Source organism: Leopardus geoffroyi, chromosome A2 (assembly GCF_018350155.1).
Source record: "Leopardus geoffroyi isolate Oge1 chromosome A2, O.geoffroyi_Oge1_pat1.0, whole genome shotgun sequence".
Taxonomy (NCBI): domain Eukaryota; kingdom Metazoa; phylum Chordata; class Mammalia; order Carnivora; family Felidae; genus Leopardus; species Leopardus geoffroyi.
Genome location: NC_059331.1, coordinates 122,648,339 through 122,673,863, shown reverse-complemented (window position 1 = coordinate 122,673,863; position 25,525 = coordinate 122,648,339). Strand labels below are relative to the sequence as shown.

General features: G+C 48.8%; 1 protein-coding gene across 4 annotated transcripts; it reads right to left on the bottom strand.

Annotated features, from left to right (window-relative positions):
• Positions 1–344: 344 nt before the first annotated feature.
• GHRHR (growth hormone releasing hormone receptor) lies at positions 345–23,655 on the bottom strand. Of its 4 annotated transcripts, none has more exons than XM_045495227.1 (13): positions 23,140–23,456; positions 9,902–10,004; positions 9,677–9,784; positions 9,017–9,114; positions 7,867–7,964; positions 7,028–7,160; positions 5,641–5,794; positions 5,304–5,364; positions 4,721–4,790; positions 3,927–4,018; positions 3,231–3,360; positions 2,544–2,585; positions 345–776 (listed from the first exon to the last, which is right to left on the bottom strand). In XM_045495227.1, exons 3-13 carry the CDS (start codon positions 9,744–9,746, stop codon positions 651–653), a joined length of 1,074 nt encoding a protein of 357 aa, XP_045351183.1. In that variant the 5' UTR covers positions 9,747–9,784; positions 9,902–10,004; positions 23,140–23,456; the 3' UTR covers positions 345–650. The 4 variants fall into 4 exon arrangements, with proteins under 4 accessions (XP_045351183.1, XP_045351182.1, XP_045351180.1 ...); XM_045495226.1 differs by lacking the exon at positions 23,140–23,456 and adding an exon at positions 13,444–13,543; XM_045495224.1 differs by lacking the exon at positions 23,140–23,456 and adding an exon at positions 12,113–13,251.
• Between the last annotated feature and the right edge of the window lie 1,870 nt (positions 23,656–25,525).

Below are 25,525 nucleotides of genomic sequence, written 5' to 3'. Positions count from 1 at the left end.
TGAGGGGAAAATGTTAGAAGCAGGATGAAGCATATAACTGACAAAATTTATGTAAATTAAAAGTATAGACACACACACAAAATACTACATATTTTGCAAGAACACACAGAAACACAAATATTCACATTAAACACATTGGAATGTTTGCCTGTGGGAGGAGAGGGGTAGGAGTGGAGATAGAGACAAGGAAGAATAAATTACACAAGAAGATGCTTGCACAGGCGAATAATGGAGACGTAACAGGAAAGAGGAATGAAGAAGGTCCTTCTGCACCAGAGGCCAAACAAAGGCTGTAGACCCCTGCCCTGTGGAGGCGCATATATTCACTCCAACCAATGCTTGTGTCTGTCCATTTACAAGTTTATTGGCTCCTCTGGCCATGGGTTATGGCCCAGACTCTAGCAGAAGGAATCGGAGGAGAATGGGGACGGAGGAACCAAGGAGGTCAGAGGTAGAAACACAGGGACCTGGGGTCAGGTGTAGGACAAGGTAAGAGGGTTACCCCTGCCCAGGGCTGGGCAGCAGCTGGGGTGGGGACATGGCCCAAGGGCTCTCGGGGGCACTGGTCTCTCTTGCTTCTACAGAGGGAGGGGGGGCTATTGTAGCTGCCCGAGTTCAGGTGTGGACCCCAGTCACGTGATGTGGCCAGCCTAGCATACAGATGTCAACACCTTCACCCCAGAGTGGGAAGGCATCGTCCACTTGGTGAAGGCCCTCCGGGCTGGCAGCAGCTCAGGATCATGGCCATGCCACCTCCGTGAGATCTCAGTCCTCACCTCCAGGGACAAGGGAGAGGATGTTAGGAAGGCCCCACTGCTACTTCTGTGCTCCACCCCAATGGGACTGAAGGTACAGGGAGAGACCATGCAGGAGAAACAGACTTGGATTCCTGGGAGAGGAGAAGCCATGGTTGACTCAGTAGCCACTACTAAGTATTGTCTCTGAAAGATACTACTTCCTCCTTCCTGTGGATATTTTGGCCATTCCCTTTAGCTCTTCTCTAACTTTTAGCACTGCCTTTGGGTGGGTCCAGTTAAAGACATTTTCTATGGATGCCTTCTTCAGTTTCTGGGCAAATAACCACACTGTCCTCCATGAGTGGCTTAGACCATCCCCTGCTCTGGGATTCACTCCTGCCCTTGCCCACTGAACTGAACTATGGCCCCTGGGAACCTGTCCAGAGGATATAACCTTAAAGGAGAAAAGACTCAGAGCCCCGTCTAAGGAGCTGCAGGTGAGGGGACTGAGATTCCTGAAAGAAAAGCAACTGGGTGGGGCTGGGGGGCGTGGGAATCCGTATTGTCACATCTCCAAGGGGCTGTTGGAAGGCAGAGGGGGCTGAGAGGCTGTGACCCTCCTGACAGAGCTAAACTTGGGCTGTAGTGAAAGACAAAAGGGAGACAGGTTTCTGTTCAACATAAAGGTGAGTTTCCCCACAGGTGCCTAACAACAGAAGAGCTATTGTTAAGTAGTAAGCTCCCCATCACTAGAGGCATGTAACTATCTGGTCTCCACCATGACTTCTTGGGACGGATCCCTTCACAGCTCTCCCTGGAAGCCGCTTTCCCAGGTCCCACCGGCCTCAGCTAGGGCTGTGCCTCACCCTTTCAATGTCTGCAGGATCCATGAGCCACCACACAAAGATACTACAGTCCTGTGTCCGCACCCAGACACCAGATAAGACTGTGTGAGACTCAGAGAGGCTGGGGTAGAAGTAAAGAGTCACGGGGGAGGGAGCCAGTCTGGGACAGAGGTGGCAGGTGGGGGGCGAGCGCTGTTCCACAGCTGCACCCAGGTCTCTGGCAGAATAGAGCCCACAGCAAATCCATGCCACCAGAGGGAGCCCATGACTCTGCCTGAGCACAGAGCGGGGCCTGGCTACCCAGGGCACTCAGCTAAATTCCCCCACCTCTCCCACAAAGCAAGTCTGTCCTAAGGGACAGATGCAAGGTGCCTTCTGGGTGGGATGTTTTAATTCTCTCTCTGCCATCTTTCCATATTTCTACATGTGTATCAGCACCATCTGTCTATTCATGGGTATGTCTATCTCTGCTTGGTCTGTTCTTTCCATCCGTCTGTCTCTTCCAGGTGTTTCTCTCAGTATCCCCAGCTCTGCTCTCGATCATCCTCCCTGTTGCTACACCTGACTCTATTTTCCTTGTTCCCTTTATGTCTGCCTCTGACTTTCTCTGTTCCTCGGTCTCTGCTTTCTCTGTCCCTCCCAGAGCTGACTTATTCCCTCCTCCACTCTCCTTTTTGTTGTTTTAGAAACACAGAATTGGGGGATCCTTTTAGACTATCCTGGTCCTAAATGGACAGTATACTTGGTCCAGCCCAGAGAAGGGATGGATAAAGGATGTTTATAGGAAGAAATCAGGTTCAGCTTGATCTAGAAGCTCAGGACAGACTAAGCTTCACAGAGGATCACAGGAGTCAGAGTTTGGCTTGAGCTGGGATTCATAGGGCCTGGGAAGAAGAGACGTGGCCTCAGGTCTGGTGGAAGGGAAAACTCAGTGACTAATGATAGCTGGAGAGTTATATACCTCTTGGTTGAGGAAGCAATACAGGATGGCAACGATGAAGCCCTGTGGAGCCAAAGAGAAAGGGCCACATCAGAACTTGGTCTGACCACAAGGTGCCCAGAGTCTTTCTACTCCCTTTTCCTGTGTCCACCCCCAGGCTGTGGCCTGGGCCAGGGCTTTAGGAAAAGGGAAGGCATATGCATTCATCTCTATGTGCCAGGCACATTGTCTCATGTAATCATCAAGCAAGCCTGCCAAGACTATACTGTTGATCCTGTTTCTCTGATTTCCTTCATTTACCTATCACCCAGTATTGAGCACAGATCCTGGCACATAATAGGTGCTCAATAAGTGTTAGATGCATGGATAGATGGACAGATAAGAGGATAACAGATGCATAGGTGGAGGATGGATGGATGGATGGGTGGATGGGTGGATGGATGGGTGGATGGATGGATGGATGGATGGACAATAGGTAGTTAGATGGATAAGTGGGTGAGTATAGATGGGTTCAGGGGTAGTTGAATGAATAGAGATGGATGGATGAAAGATGGACAGACATAGTTAAATAGATAGAGGAGTGGCTGGAAGAAAGAATAACCAGCCTAGTAGCCTTCAACCTACCATGAAGTCAATCAAACCTGTGGGCAGCACCACCTTCCTCCTGCCCAAGGACTTAGGGGGAAGAGTGCCTGTGGGGGCCCTCACCTGGAAAGAGCCCAGTCCTAATTCCAGGGGGAGGCGGATGCCCAGGCCGGCACTGTCGGGCAGAAAGTTGAAGATGACATAGTGAATTCCAAACAGCGGGATGAGGAGAAGCGTTGACTTAGAGAGACGCCTGCAGGAGAAGACGAGCCCTAGGCACCCAAGGCTGGAATAAGAAACTCCCAGGTGCCCCCTGCTTGCTCCCACCTCCCATCAGTTCCCCATATGGACTCTATGCACCAGGCACTCCGGATGCCTCGTCCCCAAATACACAGTGCAGTACAATGCAGGGCTTCCTTACTTCAGGACCATGGATCTTGCTGTCCTTGCTGCCAAATGCTCTTGTTTCGATTGACTCCAGTCAACATCTATGCATCTTTCAAAGTCTAGTTCAACAACCACTTCCTCCAGGAAGTCTTCCCTAACCATACCTTACCCCCATTCCCTCATCTAGAAAGGTTCTCCTTCTGCAGACTCCCATAGAAATGGATCCCAGGACTCATCAGCCCATTTGGCCTGATAACTGGATGTTTGCTTCTCTCCTCCCTACATTGTGATCTCCTAAAAGACGGGGGCCAGATCTGATCTTTTTCTGGAAGCATGGCGAGGAGCACGGACCAGGCCAGTGAATGAAACAGAACCACACCAGCTCTCACTCCGGTTATGTCTCCGGCATCCCGTCATGCACACACACGTTACCGGTACTGAGACTGGGGGTGGAGGCTGCCCTGAGCTGGCTCCAGTTTCCTCAGCAGGATGCGGATAATATTGAGGAAAAGCCCAAAGTTCACCTAGAAATAGAGGGGCAAGAAGGTAAAAGGCAAGAGTCAGGGGTGCCCCTGCTGGGATGGGGCCTCTTTGGGAATCGGAAACCCCAAATCCTTGAGACACAGGGATGTGCAGGTGGGTGGGTGTACGGGTCACTGCTCTAGAGCTTGTATCCTGGAGCCTGGGAGGTCCCACGTGGAGCTCAGGGGCTGAGGAGCTCTGGGTCCCCCTCGCTCTCCAGCCCAGGGATAAAGGGTGGGAGGTTGGGCCCGGTCATTCTGCCTCCAGCATCTCCCAGGGTCTACTCTGGCACAAAGCAGGTGTCCCTCACTTTTGATAAAATTGGGGGAAATGCACACATTCACCAAGGCCACGCAAACTGGCCCCCGATGCCCTGTTTTCAGCACAGGAGCAGGCGGTGGGTTCAGTTACAGCCCTCTTTCCACGCCCCACACCAGCCTCGCTGCAGTAGTAGATGATCTACAATCAGGGCCCCAAATTCACCACAACTCTGAGCTGGAAGGAGCCCAAGCACTGGTGGGGACCAACCCCCTAGTTTTACCAAAGGGATATGAGGGCCCGAGAGGGCCTCACAGAGAATCTGGCAGAGCCAGGCTGAAGAACCCAGGTATCCAGATTCCCAGCCTGGAGTCATGTTTCCTTCTGTACAGCAACCCCTCGGCGGACCCAGGGAGAATGAAGCAGAGGACGCTGGCTGAACTGACCCCAACAGAGAGGACAATGGGCCCCTTGATGATCCACCAGTAAGGGGAGCTGTCATCCAGGTCCCAGCACCTAGGAAGAGGACAGGCTAAGACTGATTGGGGGGGGGGGGGGGGCTGCCAAAAATACAGTCGCTGAAAAGCCCTTTTCTGTAGTAATCCGGCACCTTCCTCCTCTCCATGCCCTTCCAGCCTTATCTCCTCCCTCAGCCAGTTAGGCCTCCTTCCAAAGGGGTGCACCAATCCGTGCTGGGCTTACCCTATCTCTCTCCACCTAGCTGCTTCTTGCTGGCCCCAAAACTTCTCCTGTTCTAGGAGGCCCCTATTTACTGTGCTTCCCAACCCCCACCACTGCCTGAGCCCAACACCCTGAGAATCTGAGGCCCCCTTCCACCCCAGGACATGTCCCTTCCACGCTATCCACAACAGCCTACCCATCTCACACCCAAGCCTGGGAGTTCCCTGAAGGCAGGGCTGGGGTCTCCTCCTCCTCTCCCCAGCTTGGAGAACAGCCACACTGCCTGACTGTCCAGCCCATGCCCAAGGGGACCTGGTGCCGTGTGCTGAGGTCGCCACCCACACTCACGCAACATCCTCAAAGGCCACCTTGCAACACACCCACATGCCAGTGAAGAGCAGGGGGAGCCCTGTTGGGGGGCACAGGGGAGACACAAGTAAGGAGTCTGCATCCTCGGCTTAGAGACCTGCCCCCACCTGCCACCACCACCACCAGCGACCCAGGGCACCGGGAAAGTGGAGGAGAGGAGAGCCCAGGGGCTGGGGAGCTGGCCCCTGCTTGCTGGAGGATTACAGGCTGTCCCTTCCCCTCTCTGGGCCTTGGGTCATCATCAGTAAGCTGAAGGGACCTTTGGATGAACTTCCTGGACATTCCCAGCCCTCCACTAGCCAGCCCTGGTGCTCACCCCAGCCAGCGAGAACCAGCCACCAGAAGGCCCTCCTTGTGCTGGGCGACTTGGAGGCTAGGAGGCAGGTCAGGTACACAGCTTCCACCAACAGCCAGCTGAAGTTGGTCATGGTGGCAAAATGGGCGGTGGCCACGGAGACCTTGCACAGAACCTGTGGGCGGGGGGCCTGGGTTCTTCAGAGCTGGGTGCCCACTGGAGCCCCTACCCCGCTCAGGTCCCTCAACCGTAGGCTGCCCCAGAGGAGACGTGGTAGTATAATGGGGTGATTAAGAGCACAGATTTGGGATCTGGGTTCAAATTTACCACGTATTAGCTGGGAAACCTCCCCATAGCTCAGCTCTTCATCTGCAAGCGAGGTCAAACTTCTAGAGCTGCGGCTATGGAGCACCATTCATTCCTGCAAACATACAGGCACTCACCCCTGCATGCATGCATTCATTCAGTGCATGATTCGCTCTCTCAGCGCTGAGGAACACCGCCTCTGAGCTCAGATGAACCGAGTTTGGCCCCAGTCCCAATTGTGTACAAATGGGACTAAAATGAAAATGTAAGTAGGAAATAAAAGGTGGTAATATATGTAAAGCATTTAGTGCAATGCCTCTACCTAAGTGCTCCATACGCATCTATTACGTCTGTTCTAAGTTCATTAAGGTCATTGTTGGTTTGTCCGTTTGTGTATCTGTTCATTTCCGGCACAGTTTTAGTGCGCCTGGTGTGTTCTGGGCCTCCACACTGGCCCCCAGCTTCCTTTTATTTTCATTCTCCCCTGCTTCTTCCACCTCCCCACCCCCATCTGACTTCCCTGGTTCTTGGACATGCTCCTGTCTGTGAGAGTCTGTTCACCCTGGTCCCTCCATTTAACATGTCTTCCCCATGCCCCCCAGCAGCTCCAAAGCCTTCTCCCTGAAGCCCAGCTTTCAACCTCCCTCCCCCACTGGGTGGTCCCATAATCTGGTGCATTCTGCCTCCCCAGGCACCATGGGTGCTTCTTGAGGGAAGGACCCAGTTCCACCCAGCCCGGGGCAGACCCACACCCAGCCACAGACAGGCACCCTAGGGGGAGTTACAAAATGAAAGGACTAGTGGGGTGACAGATGGGCTAGGTTGGAGTACAGAATAAGGCATGAAAGGGGAACCCGAAATATGGGAAATGACACAGATTGGCCCCAGGGTCCAAGAAATGGGATGGGGATTTAGAACCTGACTCTGGGGAGGGGCAGGAAGGGAGAGGGTGTTTCCTGTTCTGTGATTGGCCACGGCAGAGCCCCAGAGTCAGCCCACAGGACCAGGTGGGCTGGAGGGGCCCTCCACCCCTGCATCTAGGTCTCTAACACAGCCTTCCCTCCCCCCACCCACCCCAGCACCCTCCAGCCCCAGCTACTACAGTGGAGAAGCTGCAGTGATCCGTGTTCTCGCTGTGGAACAGGGTGGCGTCCTTCAGGAACACGGCTCCCGCCTTGAGGATAAAAGTGGCAAACAGCTGGGTGTGAATGTAGTTCCGGGGACAGTGGAGCCTCCTGGAGGGGCAAGGAGGGATGAGGGTGAGCATGGTGGCAGGTGAATTGAACTGACTTGGGTCAGATCGGGCTGGACTTGAGACTTCAGGGTTAGCCATGCAGGACAGCTGGCCAACCACGGCCCTAGGCTCAGCATAGGTGAGAGGACAGAGTACCGGTCTCTGCCTTCAGGGAGCTCATAGTCTGGGGGACAGAGGCAGAAATGGCAGGAGACTGCCCAGGGGAGTCCCCTGGGTGCTCAGAGAGATGAGGTACATCCCCATGAGACAGAGAACAGCACAAGCCATGCTATGGGGCTCACACTCTGAAGTCAGGGCTTGTTTGGGGGGGGGCGCTTAAGAGGGGCAATGGTCAAAGGGTTGGAATAGTCAAGAAGGGCTCCACAGGGGAGGCCACGAGGATTCTTAAAGCAGATGGGACCTGGGCTTTGAATTTTGGCAGATATAAATACATCAAGAAGAAAGCAGGTGGGCATGCCAAGCAAACAGAACAAGTTCCACAAGAGCAAAGGTGTAGCCACTGCAGTGAGCCCTCAAGTGTGAGGAGTGGATGAGAAACACTCTGGCAAAAGAAAAGGAAAAGCGAGGAATGGCCATGGTGCCTAGATCTGGGAACCTCTTGAACATGAAGGCAAGGAATGAGGTGTGGCAATGTGGACAATAGAGAGGCAGCAAAGGCTCTTGAGCAGGTGAAGACGACCGCGAACCTGAGAGCCAGCAGGATGGCGATGGCCACGAAGAGGGTCACGGCCGAGATGCTATGGCCCAGGGTATAGATGATCTTCACTGTGGAGAAGTAGGATTTCTGGGAGGGTCAAGACAGAGAAAGTCTCAGCAGCTGCACTTTCTGGGAAAGGGAGGCTTGGCAACCAAGCAGGTGAAGGCTGTCCATTCTACCCCGGAACTCCCCATCGGGGGGCAGGGGTGCCCATGAGAACCCTGGCAAGCTCCGTCCTGAAGGGAAGTGTTGGTTAAGCCTGTCTTGCACCTGACCTTCTGGTGAGACGGGGTGGGGACAGGGGTGAGATGACCGACTCTCAGTATTTCTGGGGGTGGGGGGTGGTGGGAGGGGGACAGGCAACAGAGAAACTACATTTTCCCAAGGAATGACAAAAGCCCAAGGGGAAATGGGGTTTGTTTATCCTGCTGCCTCACCATCTGGGGCATACAACATTCCCCAAAGAAAACCACAGGGACAGCCACAGGGAACAGTTATTTCTATGACCAAGTATTTAGATTGACCAAAGTCCAGCCTGGACACCACCACCCCCACCCCAACATGGAGATGGAGGGTGCGGGCCAAGGGAGGGGATTAGTGACCCCTGAGGGATGCAAACAATCAACATCCACATCTATCTTTTCATCTGAAAAATGGTCAGACTCATGCCTTCCCTTAGCTGAGGGGAAAGATATAGCAGATTGTGGGCATGGAAGCACCTTGCAAAGGCCCCGCTCAATTCAGGCACTTGGGACATGCACAGTACTCCACAGACTGGGGACTAGAGAAGGGAAGGAGCTTTTGCAGGACTACTAGGAGCCTTTGTTTCCCTGGAACCACTCAGAGCTCCTGTCCCGGAGGCCTGGGCGTGGAGAGGGCATGCCAAAGAGAAGGCAGCCAGCCTATCTCCCACTCTGCCCTCTGCCTCCCTCTCTCCTAGCACAGGTGTCACCCTTGAGCAGATTAGCAAAAGACCAGGGCTCTCTCTCTTCCAGACACTGCCATCTTCTGGAAACTGCTGTAATTAATATGCCAACCTGCTGGCTACAACGGAAATGGCGGCTTCTACAGTTGTGCAGTCCACCATCCATACAGGCCTCCATGGTGACCCTTCCTCTAAGATGCCGGGAGCCTCTTACCTCCTCAGTCAGCAGCTCTAGGGGCACAGGGCAGGCCACAGGGTAAGGTGGGAAGGGCTCGGACCAGCCAGTGATAGTGCAATCCCGCTTCACAGCCCCTGCAAGGCATGCCGAGGTGAAAACAGAAATTGGGTTAAAACTCCTACTCTCTCTCCAGGACAGGGAGAGGAGTCATGGATCATCCGGTGACCCTGGCACGGTCTGCAAACAGCTCCTCCGAATGGCAGAGAGAGGGTAGCCTTCCCTCCAGGGGCCTGGATTCCAGGTCCAGGCCTTCCAGACTCCCCCCACTGGGCAGCTGGTAGCATCTTAGCAGTCAGACAGGCTCCGCTGCTCCCCTCCACCCCCACGGCCAGCCCCCCTGCTAACATCCAGAGAACGTTTACTCGGGGTCCGGCTCTGGGTCCAGCACTTCCATGCCGTGCTCACCAATCCTTACCCCTCATGAGGTTAATGTTCTTGTTTTCCCCAGGTCACAGGTCAGAAGCTGAGGGTCAGGAGGTTGACTGACTTGCCCAAGGTCACACGGGAAGAAGGGAAATGGTGTTCAAATCCAGATTTACTACCCCCAAAGCCAGGGATGAGCCTGCCATATTCTGGCACCACCAGATGAAACCACCTCGAATCCCCCCACCTCACCACCATGCCCAGAACCCTCACCTGGCTCTGAGCTGAAGTGAGAGAAGAAATCTGGGCAGGGGAGAGTCACCCACTCGCCAGAGCCTACCATTGGCCAGCACAGCAGTCCATCCCAGGTCCTAGGGCAGCCTAGATAGATGGGAGCAGAGCAGACTCAGGGGACAGACCCATCCAGCATCCAGAATGATGAGGCTGGAGGAGATAAAGGAGTCTAAGAAGCCACCCCCTCCCTCCCAAGCACCCTACCCAGAGTGGTGTTGGGCACCCCTTCTGCTGCTTGTAGACACAACCTCTCATCCTTTCTCAACTGGGTGATGAAGTCGCACTCTGGGTGCACGTGGCCCAATACCTGTAGGAAGGAGTTAATGGGGTAGGCCAAGCCAATTAGGTGCTCCTTTTGGTTCTCTGGTGCAAATGACCTTAGGACAGAGACAAAGCCTGATTCATTTCTGTGCCCCTGCTCCTAAGCCAGGGCCTGGCTCATGGCACTTATAAGCGTACTTGGTGGAGGAGGGACAGGAAGAAGAAAGGAGGGAAGTGGGGAAGGTAGTAGGGGGGACAGGGATGAGGGGAGGGAGAGAGGAAGAGAGAAAGATGGAGGTTTGGACAGATGCTTCCCAATGTCATGTCATGGAAGTAAGTTCTGAGACACACTAACCACAAGTCTTCCAAGGATCTCACGGAGCTGGCTGAGTCAGTGAGCCATGTATTAGGGCCTTTCCTCTTTCCCTGCACTCCTTCTCCCTGACACAGTCCTGCATAAAGTACCTTGGTAGGCTGAACAATGCCTTCCATACACACAAAAATGTCTATATCTAATCCCTGAAACCTGTGAATATGCCACCTTGCACAGCCAAAGAGATTTTGCAGCTGTGATTAACTTAAAGATCTCAAGACAAGGAGATTATGCTGGATTATCTGGGTGGACATGAGGTCCTCATAAGAGGAGGCAGGAATGTCAGAGCCAGATAAAGAGATGTGATAATGGAAGCAGAGGGGCAGGGGTAGGGAGATGAGAGAGTGTGTGCACTTTTACCATGGGGTGCACACAGATGAGAGGAAGGAGGCTCCCTCACTGCAGAAGGGAGGGCAGTAGAAGTTACCTGCATGACAAAAAAAAAAAAAAAAAAAAAAAAGGAGGGGGATGGGCAAAATAGGTAAAGGTTAGTGGGAAATTCAGGCTTCCAGTTATGGAATGAATACCACACAGGAAGGAAAGGTATAGCACAGGGAATAAAGTCAATGGGTTATAATAGTGTTATGTGGTGACAGATGGTGAGCACAGCATAACATACACTTGTGAAATCACTATGTGGTGCACCTGAAACTAAGCTAAAAACTAAGGTATCATGTGTCAACTATACTTCAATTAAAAAAAAAAAGTTACCTATATTGCACCCTATACTCAGCCCTCGACAGATCAGATCCCAGTCAATGCGCAACAGCCCTAGAGGGAAGATATCGTCTTCTTTGTCACAGAAGAGACAAGTGAGGCTCAGGAAGGGTGAAGAACTTGCCTGGACCACACAGTTCCTTGCACCATGCCAGGATTCAAGCCCAAAGGCTGTGCACTTGGGGGCAGGTGCCACACTGTGCTTGGAAGGTGTGGGAGCCCCTGCACACACTTGCTGTCACACGTGCACACACACACACACACACACACACACAAGCCAGTGGAGGAAAAAGGAGACCTCAGCCCATGTGGGCTGAGCTTCCCACCCAGTACCTTGTATGTCCTGTCCTGGTCCCTGTGTTGCTTGCAGTAACTCCTAGAAAACATGCTGAGAAATCCCAGCACATTCAGGGAGGACCCCTGTCCCCCACCCAATTCTGTAGCATATCAGTCTGCCAAACGCTTCCCCAGCCCCAGGGCGTATCAAGAGAAGAATAGTCCCCCAGAATGTGGGAGGGGAGCAGCTGTTCTCCACATACTGTTCAGGCCCACACCCTCTTAAGAGGCAGCAGCCAAACGGGAGCGTGGCCCCTGGGATGCTGGGGAGAGGGAGAGGTCTGGAGATTCTGTGGAGGACTTCGGGATGGGTAGCTCAGAGAAGAGAGAACGTGGGGGAGGAGAGGCCCTAACTGCTTCCCTGATTGGGAGTCATGTCTTGGGCAGAGTCTCTGTGGCCCCCAGAGAGCACAGAGGGGCCTGGGGGGAAACAACAGCTCAGACGGGCCTGGGGGGAAGCTAATTCACCTCAGCCAGGTTTTCAGAGAGCTACCCAGAGACAAGCAGCTGCCTGGGGAGGGAAAAGCAGTGGACGGGAGGGAGGAGCACCCATCTCAGGAGTTCTCCCAGCCACGGCCTCTGCAGCCTGCTTAGTAGGAAGAAACTTGTGTGGTGGGGAAGCCAGTGGGGATCCCCACCAGGCTCCAGCTGGACCCCACCCCCTGTACGGCCCTGTGGCTCTCAGGTCTGGAGCCCAGCAGGAGAGGCGGGGTGGGGGGGCTACTCACAATTGGTAATGGACTCAGCAAGCAGAGGATGTAGGCAGCCCACGCCCTGCTGTCCATGGCAGGCCTCACAGGTGGCTCCCTCAGTCAGGTGGTCCTCGCTGAAGCCTCGGGCCTCTTCCCTCCCCACTGTCCCCTGCTGCTGCTGCTGCTGCCACAGCTTCTGCCTCCCCTACCCTCATGCCTGTTTACACAGGCAGACGCCAGCAAAGGGGACAGAACCAGCTAAATATTCACAGGATTGTAGGACACCATGCATAACTCAGCCCCGGCCCTGGAGCGGGCCCCCATGTCCCCAACAGGGAGGGGCTGAGCACCCCACTCCCTTCCGCTCCGTCTTTAAGTCTGCCTGTGTGCCTGTCCTAATAGCAAAGGTCCAGAGAGGTGACGGCCACAGGCACTTCTTGCCCCGGCAGGTCAATATTCTTTACCGTTTCCTCCTCTGAGCCCACAGTGGAGAGAGCACCCTCAAATGAAAGAGGCTCAGAGGAGAAGACCTGGGGGCCGACGTCAGGGAGCCCTCGGTTTAGTCGGTGAGCCCAGCTTCATCCACAGGGCTGAAGGGTGGGCTCGGGGCTGTGGCGATGCAGCAGGGGTTGAGGGTAGGAATGAGCTTAGAAAAGGAAACGTGGTCATGAAGCCCCTGCACGGGCTGGCCAAGAAGGTGTCCCATCAGCAGGACCCGGCTTGTTTCCCCAGAAAGGATGCCAGCCTGGAAGGCGGGGTGGAATCTACAGACGTCGAGGCTCTAGACTTCACCCGGGGGCTCGTCAGAGTCTCCAGAAATCTTTATGGCAACAGGGGGAAATGAGCCCGAATGGGAGGTTTGCAAGGGGATTCAAGGAGCTAGACCACTCTGAGTAGAGCAAGACAACTGTTATCAATAGCAAAAACTAGAGGACTTATCATAGCTGCTCAAATGATTTTGAACGTTTGTTACCTGGTCGTTTTTATTATTGTTTTAGACTTTAAAACATGGAATCCCAATTGGCCGAGCTAAAGACAGTGTTCTAGGTGACACCGGATCTCGTACAGCAGCTGGGGATTTGGAAGCACGCTGTATCTCCCAGGGCCCTGAATGCCACTGTCCCTGGTGGCTCCCGACATCTGTGTGCAGGTCTGCATTTCCAGAGCTTGCTGGTGACGGCAGGCCTGTTTACAGCCCGGACGCGAATCATGAATGATGAAGCCTCCCCCACCCCCGCCACGTCTAGGGTGAGGTATCATTTTACATCAGCGGGGCTTTATTTTTCCATTTGCATTCATCGCCGACACAGCGTCGAAGAAAAATATTTTGAAAAGAAAACATGACCCACCCCATGCCCCAGACCCACCTGCCCTTTCCCAAAGGAGTTTCTGTGCTTCCCTGTGAAAACGGTGCGGGCAGGAGGCACACACACCGCTCGGCTCTCGGCTGGTCTTCAGGATGAAGCAGAGCTGGGGCGGGGGGGGGGGGGGGGGGGGGGGCGGAGAAGGCCAAGTGAGGACTCACAGGTGCAAGAGCAGCGCTCTGAGGAGGTGTGATTGATTTTAAAGGGAAAGCTGAAACCTACCGTCCATCAGCTACAAATAAGCAACAGCGGGAGCACGCATGTTGCCACCAATCACGGTGGGTAATTAGTGTCAATGTCATTAGCATTAACCACGGTTCATAATTGATATGACACTTAATAATTATTATGTTCTAAATGGGAGCAACTTCATCCCCCAGGGAATATTTGACAGTGCCTAAAGGCAGTCTACGTGATCACAGCCAGGGATGAAGGGTGGGGAGGAAGAGTGGCAAGGTGCAACGGGTGTATAATGGATTGAAACCCGAGAGGCCGGTGAACGTCCTACAATGCACGGGGTGACCCCCACGACCATACAACAAATTATCTGGTTTTAAAGGTCAATGGGGCCAGCAGGGCAGCTCAGTCGGTTAAGTGTCCGACTTCAGCTCAGGTCGTGACCTTGCGGTTTGTGAATTCGAGCCCCATATAGAGCTCTCTGTCAGCGCACAGCCCGCTTCAGATCCTGTGTCCCCCTCTATCTCTGCCCCTCCCCAGCTCATGCTCACCCTTGTTTTCTCTCTCTCTCTCTCATAAATAAGTAAACATTTTAAAAAATTAGAAAAAAAAAAAAAGTTAATGGAACTGAGGTTGAGAAACCCTGATCCAAGGATCTCCCGAGTCCATTGAACTTCTGAATAGACCAGGGTCACTGAACTCCCGTCTTTAACTATCTCTGTATCTACTCAGGCTCAAATTCTGCCTCCACCACTTGCCAGCTGTGTGACCGTGGGCAAGTTATGTAACCTTTTTGAGCCTCAGTTTCCCCACCTGGAAAAGGGGCATGATACCCTCTTTAGGGTCAAGCTAGGCTTGACAAGAAAAGAAACAAGAAAAGGCATATAAATTACCTTACACAGAGCCTAGCTCACAGGGGGACAGTCACTAATAGCAGCATGTAGTAGCAAATAAGGTTAGAACAATCGATTCTTTCTTTCTTTGTATGGAAAAAATAAGATTAACTCTCTAGCTCACATTTACGAAATATAGATTCTACAATGTTTAAAGCCCTAACTATAAAAAAAATAGTGAGATTTTTTTCCCCAAGAATGGAAATCTATTTTTATGACCTCAGAAGAAAGACAACTTTCTTATATAAAAAATAAAAACCACAAAGAAAGGATTAATAAGTTTGACAACATCTACATTTTAAAAAATGTAGGGGCGCCTGGGTGGCGCAGTCGGTTAAGCGTCCGACTTCAGCCAGGTCATGATCTCGCGGTCCGTGAGTTCGAGCCCCGCGTCAGGCTCTGGGCTGATGGCTCAGAGCCTGAAGCCTGTTTCCGATTCTGTGTCTCCCTCTCTCTCTGCCCCTCCCTCGTTCATGCTCTGTCTCTCTCTGTCCCAAAAATAAATAAACGTTGAAAAAAAAAAATTTAAAAAATGTATGTTCCAGAAAGGACACCACAGATAAAACTGCAAGCAAGCTGCATACCTAAAGAAATATTTATGACCAATAATGACAAATGTCAAAAACATTTAAAAAATCTACAAATCAACAGTAAGGAGAAAAACAACCCAATCGAAAACTGAGCCAAAGATATAAGCAGGCAATTCAGAAAAATAAGTAAATTACAGGACCAATAAACAGATGTGGGGATGCTCAACATCACTAATACTCAAGAAAATGAAAATTAAAACAATAATGAGCTGCCCTTTTCCACCAATCACATTGCCTAAAATGTTAATGGCTAATGTGATATTTGCAAAATAATGTGGGCAGCTGGTACTCATACTTTGCAGATCGAGTGAACATTGGTGCACCCATTTTGAAAAGAATTTGATACGATATTTTGGTTTTTTAAGTTTATTTATTTATTTTTGAGACGAAGAGAGAGCATGTGTTCGAGTTGGGGAGGGGCAGAGAGAGAGAGAGAGAGAGAGAGAGATTCTTAAGCAGGTTCCACCCCAGCAAAGAGTTCACCTGGGATTCTGTCTCACACAGTGAAATCATGACCTGAGCTGAAATCAAGAGTTGGACACATAACCAACTGAGCCACCCAGATGTCCTGATCTTTTAAATCTGTGCATAAACATACTCAAAAACCAGAAGCTCCATTTCTGAATATTTGCCCCAGAGAAAAGTATTACATAGTAAAAACCAGATAACAACACAAATGTCCAATGATAATGGAATAGCAAGAGAAAATATGATCTGTTCATATAGCAGAAGACTATAGAACATATTATTAAATACTATTAAAATACTATTAAAAGGATGAAATAATCTATTTGTATTCACATGGAGAGGTTTTTTTTTTAATGTATTTGAAAACTTCTGCTTGCAGCCAAATCAGAGTAGCAGAGACCAGTTTACCCTCCTTCTGCCCTAACAATAGGACATCCAGGAGCTCCTGGGTGGCTCAGTCAGTTGAGCGTCTGACTTTGGCTCAGGTCATGATCTCGCAGTTCTTGAGTTGGAACTCCACATTCAGGCTTGCCACTGTCCGGGCAGAGCCCACTTCAGATCCTCTGTCTCTCTCTCTCTCTGCCCTTTCCCCACTTGTGCCCTCTCACTCTCTCAAAGATAAATGAACATTTAAAGAAAAAAGAATCTTTAAAAAAAAATAGGAAATCCAAACAAAATATACAAAATTTTGGGTTTCAATAGGTGAAGAAAAAAGCACACATGATAATCTCAATTGATGCTGAAAACGCATGTGACGAATTTGAACACCCTTTCAAGACAAAAATGCTCGATATGCTAAGACTAGAAGGGCACTTTCTTAACATGATAAAGGCCACAAATGAAAAACCCATAGTGAACATCATGCTCAGTGGTGAAGACTGGAAGTTTTTCCCCTAAGATGAGGAACAAGACAGATGTCCACTTTCGCCACTTCTATTCAGTGTAGTACTAGAAGTTCTAGCCAGAATAATGAGGCAGGAAAAGAAATAAAAAGGACCCAGTTTGGAAAGGAAAAAGTAAAATTATCTGTTGGTAGATGACATGATCTTATTTGCAGAAAACCCTAAAGAATACACACACACACACACACACACACACACACACTACTAAGGCTAATAAACACTTAAACAAAATTGCAGGATAAAAATTGACATGCAAAAATATGTTGGTTTTTTTGTACATTAAAAATTAAACAATCTGCAAAGAAATTAAGGGGTGCCTGGGTGGCTCAGTCAGTTGACCGACCCACTCTTGATTTCAGCTCAGTTTGTGTTCTCACGGTCATGAGATCAAGCCCTGAGTTGGGCGCTGTGCTGAGCATGGTGCCTGCTTGGGATTCTCTCTCTTCCTCTCTCTCTGCCCCTCCCCTACTCATGTTCTCCATCTCTCTAAATAAATAAATGAACATTGAAAAAAATAAAATTAAGAAAACCATTTCATCCACTTACAATAGTAAATAAGACGTTTTGAAAAAATTTAAACAGGGGCGCCTGGGTGGCGCAGTCGGTTAAGCGTCCGACTTCAGCCAGGTCACGATCTCGCGGTCCGTGAGTTTGAGCCCCGCGTCGGGCTCTGGGCTGATGGCTCAGAGCCTGGAGCCTGTTTCCGATTCTGTGTCTCCCTCTCTCTCTGCCCCTCCCCCGTTCATGCTCTGTCTCTCTCTGTCCCAAAAATAAATAAACGTTGAAAAAAAAAAAAAATTTAAAAAAAAATAAAAAAAATAAAAAAAAAAAGAAAAAATTTAAACAAGGAGGTGAAAGACTTTTACAAAAAAAACACAAAACAAAACTGCAAAACATTACTGAAAGAAATTAACGACCTAAAGAAAGGAAAATATGTCTTGTGTTCATGGATTAGAAGACTTAATTTGTTAAGATGACAATACTACCCAAAGTAATACATAAATTCAATGAAATCCTTATAAAAATCCCAATGGCATTTTTTTTTCAAAAATACAAAAATCCATATTAAAATTCATATGGAATTTCAGGGGAACCGTGAAGAATCAAAAGAATATCGGGGGGGGGGGATAGTTAGAGACCTCACACTTCCTAAGTTTAAAACTTACTACAAAGCCACAATAATCAAAACAATGTGGGACTGGCATAAATATACACATCTGGACCAATGAAATAGAATAGAGAGCCCAGAAATAAACCCATGCATGTATGGTCTATTGATTTTTGACAACCCTGGCAAGACCATTCAATGGGTAAAAGACAGTCTTTTCTACGAACGCTGCTGGGAAAACTAGACTTCCACATGCAAAATACGAAGTTGGACCCTTACACCACATACAAAAATCAACTCAAATAGATAAAGACCTAAATTTTTTTTATTTATTTTTTTATTTTTTTTAACGTTTATTTATTTTTGAGACAGAGAGAGACAGAGCATGATCAGGGGAGGGGCAGAGAGAGAGGGAGACACAGAATCGGAAGCAGGCTCCAGGCCCTGAGCCATCAGCCCAGAGCCCGACGCGGGGCTCGAACTCACGGACCACAAGATCGTGACCTGAGCCGAAGTCGGACGCTCAACCGACTGAGCCACCCAGGCGCCCCTAAAGACCTAAATTTAAGAGCTAAGACTATAAAACTCTTAGTGGAAAACATAAGGGAAAATCTTCATTACCTTGGATTTCACAACGATGTCTTAAATACAACACTAAATGCACAGGGAACAAAAATAAATACATTGGATATTACTAAAATTAAAAAATTTTGTCCAGCAAAGGGCACAATCAAGGGAATGAAAAAATCCCACAGAATGGGTGAAAATATCTACAAGTCATATATCTGATAAACATTCAAAATATATTCAAAAAATATTCAAAAAATATAAAAAACGCTTATAACTCAACAACAAGAAAATAAACAACCCAATTCAAAAATGGACAAGAGACTTGAATAGACATTCTTCAAAGATGATATACACATAAAAAGAAGCTCAGCATCATTAATCGTTTGGGAAATCCAAATCTAAACCACAATGAGATATAACTTCACACACATTTTTTATTTTCAAAAATGAGAAATAACGAATGTTGATGAGGATGTGGAGAAATTGGAGTCTTCATGCCCCACTGGTGGGGATGTAAAATGGTACAGCTGCTGTGGAAGACAGTTTGGCAGTTTCTCAAAAAGTTAAACACTTCTATCCCTAGACATATATACAAAAGAATCGAAAGGAGGACTCCCAATAGGATTTGTAGATCCAAGTTCATAGTGGAATTATTCACAATAGGCAAAAGGTGGAAACAACCCGGGGCGCCTGGGTGGCTCAGTCTGTTAAGCGTCCGACTTCAGCTCAGGTCGTGATCTCACAGTCTGTGAGTTCGAGCCCCGCGTCGGGCTCTGTGCTGACAGCTCAGAGCCTGGAGCCTCTTTCATATTCTGTGTCTCCCTCTCTCTCTGCTCCTCCCCTGTTCATGCTCTGTCTCTCTCTGTCTCAAAAATAAATAAACGTTAAAAAAAAATTAAAAAAAAAAAAGGTGGAAACAACCCAAGCATCCATCAATAGATGAATGGAGGGGCGCCTGGGTGGCTCAGTCGGTTGGGTGTCCGACTTCAGCTCAGGTCATGATCTCGCGGTTGGGGAGTTCGAGCCCTGCATCAGGCTCTGTGCTGACAGCTTGGAGCCTGGAGCCTGTTTCGGATTCCGTGTCTCCCTCTCTCTCTGCCCTTCCCCGTCCATGCTCTGTCTCTCTCTGTCTCAAAAATAAATAAAACGTTAAAAAAAATTAAAAAGAAATAGATGAATGAATAAACACAATGTAGTACATACACACAATGGAATATTACTCAGCCATACAAAGGAATGAAGTAGTGATATACACTTCAACATGGACGACCCTTGAACACCCTTTTCGTGAAAGAAGCCAGTCACGAAAAGACAAATAATACCGTATGATTCCAGTTATATGAGATAGCGAGAGTAGTCAAATTCATAGACACAGAAAGTGGAATACAGGTTACCAGGGTCTGGGGAAATGGGGAGTTGTTACCTAATGGATGCAGAGTTTCTGTTGAGGATGATGAAAACTTCTAGAAATAGACAGTGATGCTGGTTGTACAACATTGTGAATACCTAATACTTCAGTACTTATGCCATTAAACTGTACACTTAAAATGATTAAAAGGGTAAGTTTTACGTTACATACATTCCACCACAATTTTTAAAATTAAAAAAATAATTATTTTTTTTTCATTTCAACATTTATTTATTTTTGAGACAGAGAGAAACAAAGCATGAATGGGGGAGGGTCAGAGAGAGAGGGAGACACAGAATCCGAAACAAGCTCCAGGCTCTGAGCTGTCAGCACAGAGCCCGACATGGGGCTCAAACTCACGGACCGTGAGATCATGACCTGAGCCAAAGTCGGATGCTCAACCGACTGAGCCACCCAGGTGCCCCAATAATTGATTATTTATAGAAAAAGTAATAAAAATGTATTGTGGGATTTATGGCACATATAGAAGTAAGAAGTATGAAAACAATAGTCAAAAATGAAAATGGAAGAAAATGGAAGTGTATGTTTGCAGTTTGTATATACTCTGTGAAGCAGTGTAATATAGTCGAGGGTATACTCTAATAAGTTAAAGATATACACTGGAAATCCTTGAGCTGATACACAGACATGCAAACACACACACACACACACACACACACACACACACACAACAAAGAGAAACAGTTAAGCAGCCAATACCAGAAATAAAATCAATCATATAAAAACTGGTTAATCAAAAAGAAGAAGGAGGAGGAGGAGGAGAAGGTGGGGGGAGGGAAAAGGAAAGGAAGAAAAATTAAACAAAGCGTACAGTACAAATAAAGAGAAAATAGCAAAACTGTAGAGGTAAATCCAACAATATCAATAAATACATTAAATGTAAATGGACTAATCACCCCAATTAATGAGATCGGTAGATTGAGAGAAAAATCAAGAAACAGCTAGAGACAAATCAAGAAACAGCTATCTGCTACCTGCAAGAAATTCTTTTTAAATAAAGGCCCAGGTAGGTTAAAATGTAAATTATGGAAACCACAAACTACACATGTATTAGGTTGGCTAAAATTTAAAAACTGACAAAACCAAGTGCAGACAAAGATACAGAACAACTAGAACTTCTGCATGTTGCTGGAGAGAATGTAAAATAGTACCACTTTGAAAAACAGCTTAGCAGTTTGTTTTAAAGTTAAGTATACACTTGCCATCAATCCTACTTTTAGGTACCTATCCAAGTGAACACTTGTATACAATTGTGTACAGCAGCTTTATTCATAATCACCCAGAACCGGAAGTGACCAAGATGTCCTTCAACAGATGATGATAAACAAACTATGGAGCATTCACGCAACAGGTAATAACTCAACAATAAAATGAGACAGGCTATTGATTCATGCAACAAGATGGATGGATCTTAAATCTACTTTAATAGGTAAAAGAAGAAAGCCAAGCCCAAAAGGCTACACACTCTGTTATTCTTTGCATGACATACTAGGGGAGAGAAATGACTGGGCCAAAAAGATCAGTAATTACTAAGTATGGGGGGTAAGAGAGGAGTCTGATTATATTGAAGCAGTATGAGGGAATCTGGTAAGTCAAAGAAGTGTCTAGTATTATAATGTGGTGTTGGGATATATGATTCCATGCATGTCAAAATGCACTGAACTGTACATCTCAAGGAGTGAAAATCAACGAGAATGGCAGAGGTGTTCAGGATGCCATCCAGTCTATGGCAAATGAATCTGCCTGTATTACAAATATACGACATAACCACACTCTAGGGAGTAGGAGAGAAAGGGGTTGGCCTAAGTGTTTGCCTGGACACTGTGGGGGTAAAGGTGAAAAGTACCACACATGAATTCTGCACTCTATTTGGTGAATTTGTTTTTCACAAAGGTATGGGTTAGCAATCCTGAAAATACATTGCATATGTATAGTAGGGTGGAGAAAATAGGTAAATATATTGTGGATGATAAGATCCAAATAAAGGTACTGTGGTTAATGAGAGCCAAAGAAGTTACAACTAAATGAAGAAAAAAAAAGCCAGAATGAATACACAGTGCTGGATTGGGGTCAAAGGTATTAGTATAAAATCATGTTTCCCTTTAAAGATAGATATAGAGAGACAGGAAGAAAGGTAGGTATGTTAATAGGTAGGTACATACATACGTGGGTGTGAACACATATGGATGAGTATATGTTTATATATTTTCTAGCTCTGTCCAATGAGAGGGCCCAGTGTCATCCTATATTGGATCCTGGAACAGAAAAAGGACATTAGTGGAATCTGAATAAAATGTGTAGTTTAGTTATTGTATTGTATTAATGTTAACTTCTTATTTTTGATAATTGTACCATGGTTATATAAGATGTTAAAATTAGACAAACCGTCTGCACTACCTTTGCAATTGTCCTGTATGTCTAAAATTATTTTAAAAATTTTTTTTATTCTTTTAATGTTTATTTATTATTGAGAGAGAGAGAGAGAGTACAAGCAGGGGAGGGGCAGAGAGAAAGGGAGACGCAGAATCCGAAACAGGCTCCAGGCTCTGAGCTGTCAGCACAGAGCCTGACGCGGGGCTTGAACCCACGAGCCAAAGTCGGACATTCAACCGACTGAGCCACCCAGGTGCTCTTAAAAATTATTCTAAAATATAGCGTTACCAAGAGACATACTTAAATTAAGAAGATGAAAAGGCAAGCCATTAAACGAGAGGAAATATTTCTAAAATACATATCTTATAAAGAAATCATACCTACTATGCACAAAGAATTCCCACCGCTTAATAGAACACAACTGGATTTTAAATTTTTTTTTTTCAACGTTTATTTATTTTTGGGACAGAGAGAGACAGAGCATGAACGGGGGAGGGGCAGAGAGAGAGGGAGACACAGAATCGGAAACAGGCTCCAGGCTCTGAGCCATCAGCCCAGAGCCCGACGCGGGGCTCGAACTCACGGACCGCGAGATCGCGACCTGGCTGAAGTCGGACGCTTAACCGACTGCGCCACCCAGGCGCCCCATAACACAACTGGATTTTAAAAGAATGGTTAAGATGTGAATAGTTGCTTCACCAAAGACAAGATGAATGACAAGTAAGCACATTTAAAGATTCTCAATAATAAGCACATTTAAAGATTCTCAACAACATTAGCCGTCATAGAAATATAAATTTCACCACGGGCTCCACTATGCACACACTAGAATAACTACAGGGAAAGAGACGGACGGTTTCTTTCTTCCCCCCCATTGCTGTGGGGATGTCAAATGGTACAGCCTCTCTAGGGAAGAATTTGGTAGTTGCATATAAAGTTAAACATACACTTATCTGACCCAATAATCTTACTTCCAAGTATCTATCCAAGAGAAACAAAAACATATGTTCACACAAGGACTTGAACCCAAATTTTCACAGATTCATAGGGATGGAATGTGAGGAATGGTCGAATGGAACATTTGCATTAACTCCGATATTGCAGTGTTTAAGAAAAAAATTTTGTGCACCCCACGTATACAATTAAAACTAAATTTAAAAGATAGCTCGTGTTTAGTTTTTTCTCTCACCTGATGGGTCTGTCTGTCCCACAAGCAGGTGGGCTCCTTGAGGGCAGGGACAGGTGGGTTCTTCCCAGAGACCCTGGGGCTCCCAGCACAGGGCCCAGATCCAGAGCCACCGAGGATTTGCCGTCGCTCCTGTCTGGTGCCCCCTTGTGGTGATGCTGAGCAACTGCTGCCTCTTCTGATGCCCGCTGGCCTGAGCAGGCTGCAAAGTGGCGTCTCCCGGCATGCCCATAGCTGGGGCTGGGGTCTTGTAGCTGGTGGATGGGCCTCAGGGACCAGCTCCTGTTGGATATTTGACCCTGATACCCCTTCTGGGGTGGCCTATAGGCACAGGGTACTTGAGCAGGCCCTATTCCTGCCCGAGTGTTAGCCCCTTTTCTTATTCCCTGACTCAGCCCTTCCTTCCCCCAGAGACAGGAGCAGTTGAGCCCAGGAGTAGGGTCGGGGCCTCAGAATGGATCCCTATAGACAGAAATCCCCATCTTCAGCCCTCTGAGAGGGCACCTCACCTAACTGGGGCTCTGCAGGGGCTGTGGCCGCTGGAACCATTGGCCGCTCTCACGCGGGCTCGTGATTCAGCTCTGCATGGGGCCAGGGTCAGAGCTCAGTCTCTGCCCAGAGTCAGAGCTCAGCCTGCGATCTATTTGGGGTCTGGGTTAGACCAGGGTTGAGACTCAGATGGGGGGGCGGGGGAAGGAGTCAAGGTCAGAGCTGAGTTGGGGGGCTGGGCCAGAGCTCAATCTCTGGTTGGGATCAAGAAGAAAACCAAGGCTGAGAATTCTGGGGGCACCCCTAATAACGCTGCTTAGGTTCTTTGGGGTCTGAATGCTAAATCGTTTTCTGTTATGAGGCTTTTAGGTCAATCTCACAATCCCAAAGTGATTTTTCTGCCCAACGGAGATTATGGCCCTGCAGGAGCACCTACTAAACGGGGGGCAGTGTGGGGTGGGGCAGGGTGAGGTGTGGACAGGCAGGGACGCAGGTAGAGCTCTGGCCTTCAGCCAGGCAACATGAGAACAATGTGACACTTTGTTTTCCTCCCACCAAAGAAGGTGCTTTGATTTGTGCATGGATAACTTATTTCTTCATAAACTTTAAACTTCACCACAGACTTTGCCCTTCTTCTCCTCAGGCAGGCTTTCTCTAGCCACGCCTGACGAGAGGGGCTGTCTGTGAGGGAGACAGACCCAGCTGTCCCTGGCACACACCCAGCATGGATAATTGTCCTTATTTTGTAGAAGGGGAAACTGAGGGGCTCGAAGTTGCATGGGAAATTGTCCTCTGAGTTGGGACTGGGATTCAAGTCTCCGGGTTCCCAGCCCCAGGGGCTGCCTGTGCCCCAAGGTGCCCACTGTAATTCACTGTATGATTCTGATTCAAATGTCTGGTGGCTTTTTTTTTTTAAGTTTATTCATTTACTATTTCTGAGGGAGAGAGCACAAGCGGGGAAGGGGCAGAGAGAGAGGGAGACACAGAATCCGAGGCAGGCTCCAGGCTCCGAGCTATCAGCACAGAGCCCAATGCGGGGCTCGAACCCATGGACTGTGAGATCATGATCTGAGCCAAAATCGGACCCTTAACCGACTGGGCCACACAAGTGCCCCTTCGGTTGCTTATTTAGGTGTTGAAGAGGTCACGACACCCATGAAGTTGCTGGAAGCAACTTCCTACCTGCTCTCCCCCTCCCCAGATAAAATCCCTCCCTTCCCTGCCTTCTCCCCTCCCCTCTCCCCACCCCCCCCCCACCCCCCACTCTACCTACTCAGCCATCCAGCTCTTTTCTCTGGGCACCTAGCACTGATGATCCTGTGCTTTCATTTGCACACCAGGGTGGCCTAGTGCAGTCAAGACAGCAGGGCCGGGCCTGGGAGGCACACAGAGAAAGCAGCTCTTGTCCCCTGCTCCTCAGGCCTCCTTCAGAGGTGCTGAGCTGTGGGTGGGTACAGGAGGTGCTGGTGCTCGGTTATGATCTGAGGGGGGCCTGCCCTGCGGTAGGAGGGGGTGGTGAGTTCAAGGAGGACCCAGACGGCCCCCCCCCCAGGGCCTTCTTCTGGCCTCTCCCTGCAGCTTGATCCGCACCCTCCCCACCCAAATCAGCTTGGCCCCACCCAGACCCCTTATTTATAAACCATATGTCCCTGTGTCCCTGCCTGCCTCTACTGTTTGTCCAAGGCTTCAGCTGCTTCCCCTGATAACCCGAGGTCCTGGGGAATTGGGAGGAGCCCAGGGCAAGCAGAGTTCAGGGATGCTCAGCTGGGGCCCTCCCTCTGCTCGGGAAACTTCAGGGGCCCCCATGGACGTTTCAGGGCTTGATGCATAGAACTTGCTCAAAAATCGGTAGCTGTCCCCATTTAAAAATCTAACTTCCGGGGCTCCTGGGTGGCTCAGT

Coding starts and splice junctions, on each gene's coding strand:
- GHRHR (XM_045495224.1), bottom strand. CDS start 12,169: ATGGACAGCAGGGCGTGGGCTGCCTACATCCTCTGCTTGCTGAGTCCA. Junction 2,586..3,230: donor TAGGACTGGGCTCTTTCCAG/GTGAGGGCCCCC, acceptor TTGGCTCCACAG/GGCTTCATCGTTGCCATCCT. Junction 777..2,543: donor ATTGCTTCCTCAACCAAGAG/GTATATAACTCT, acceptor TTGTCCCTGGAG/GTGAGGACTGAGATCTCACG.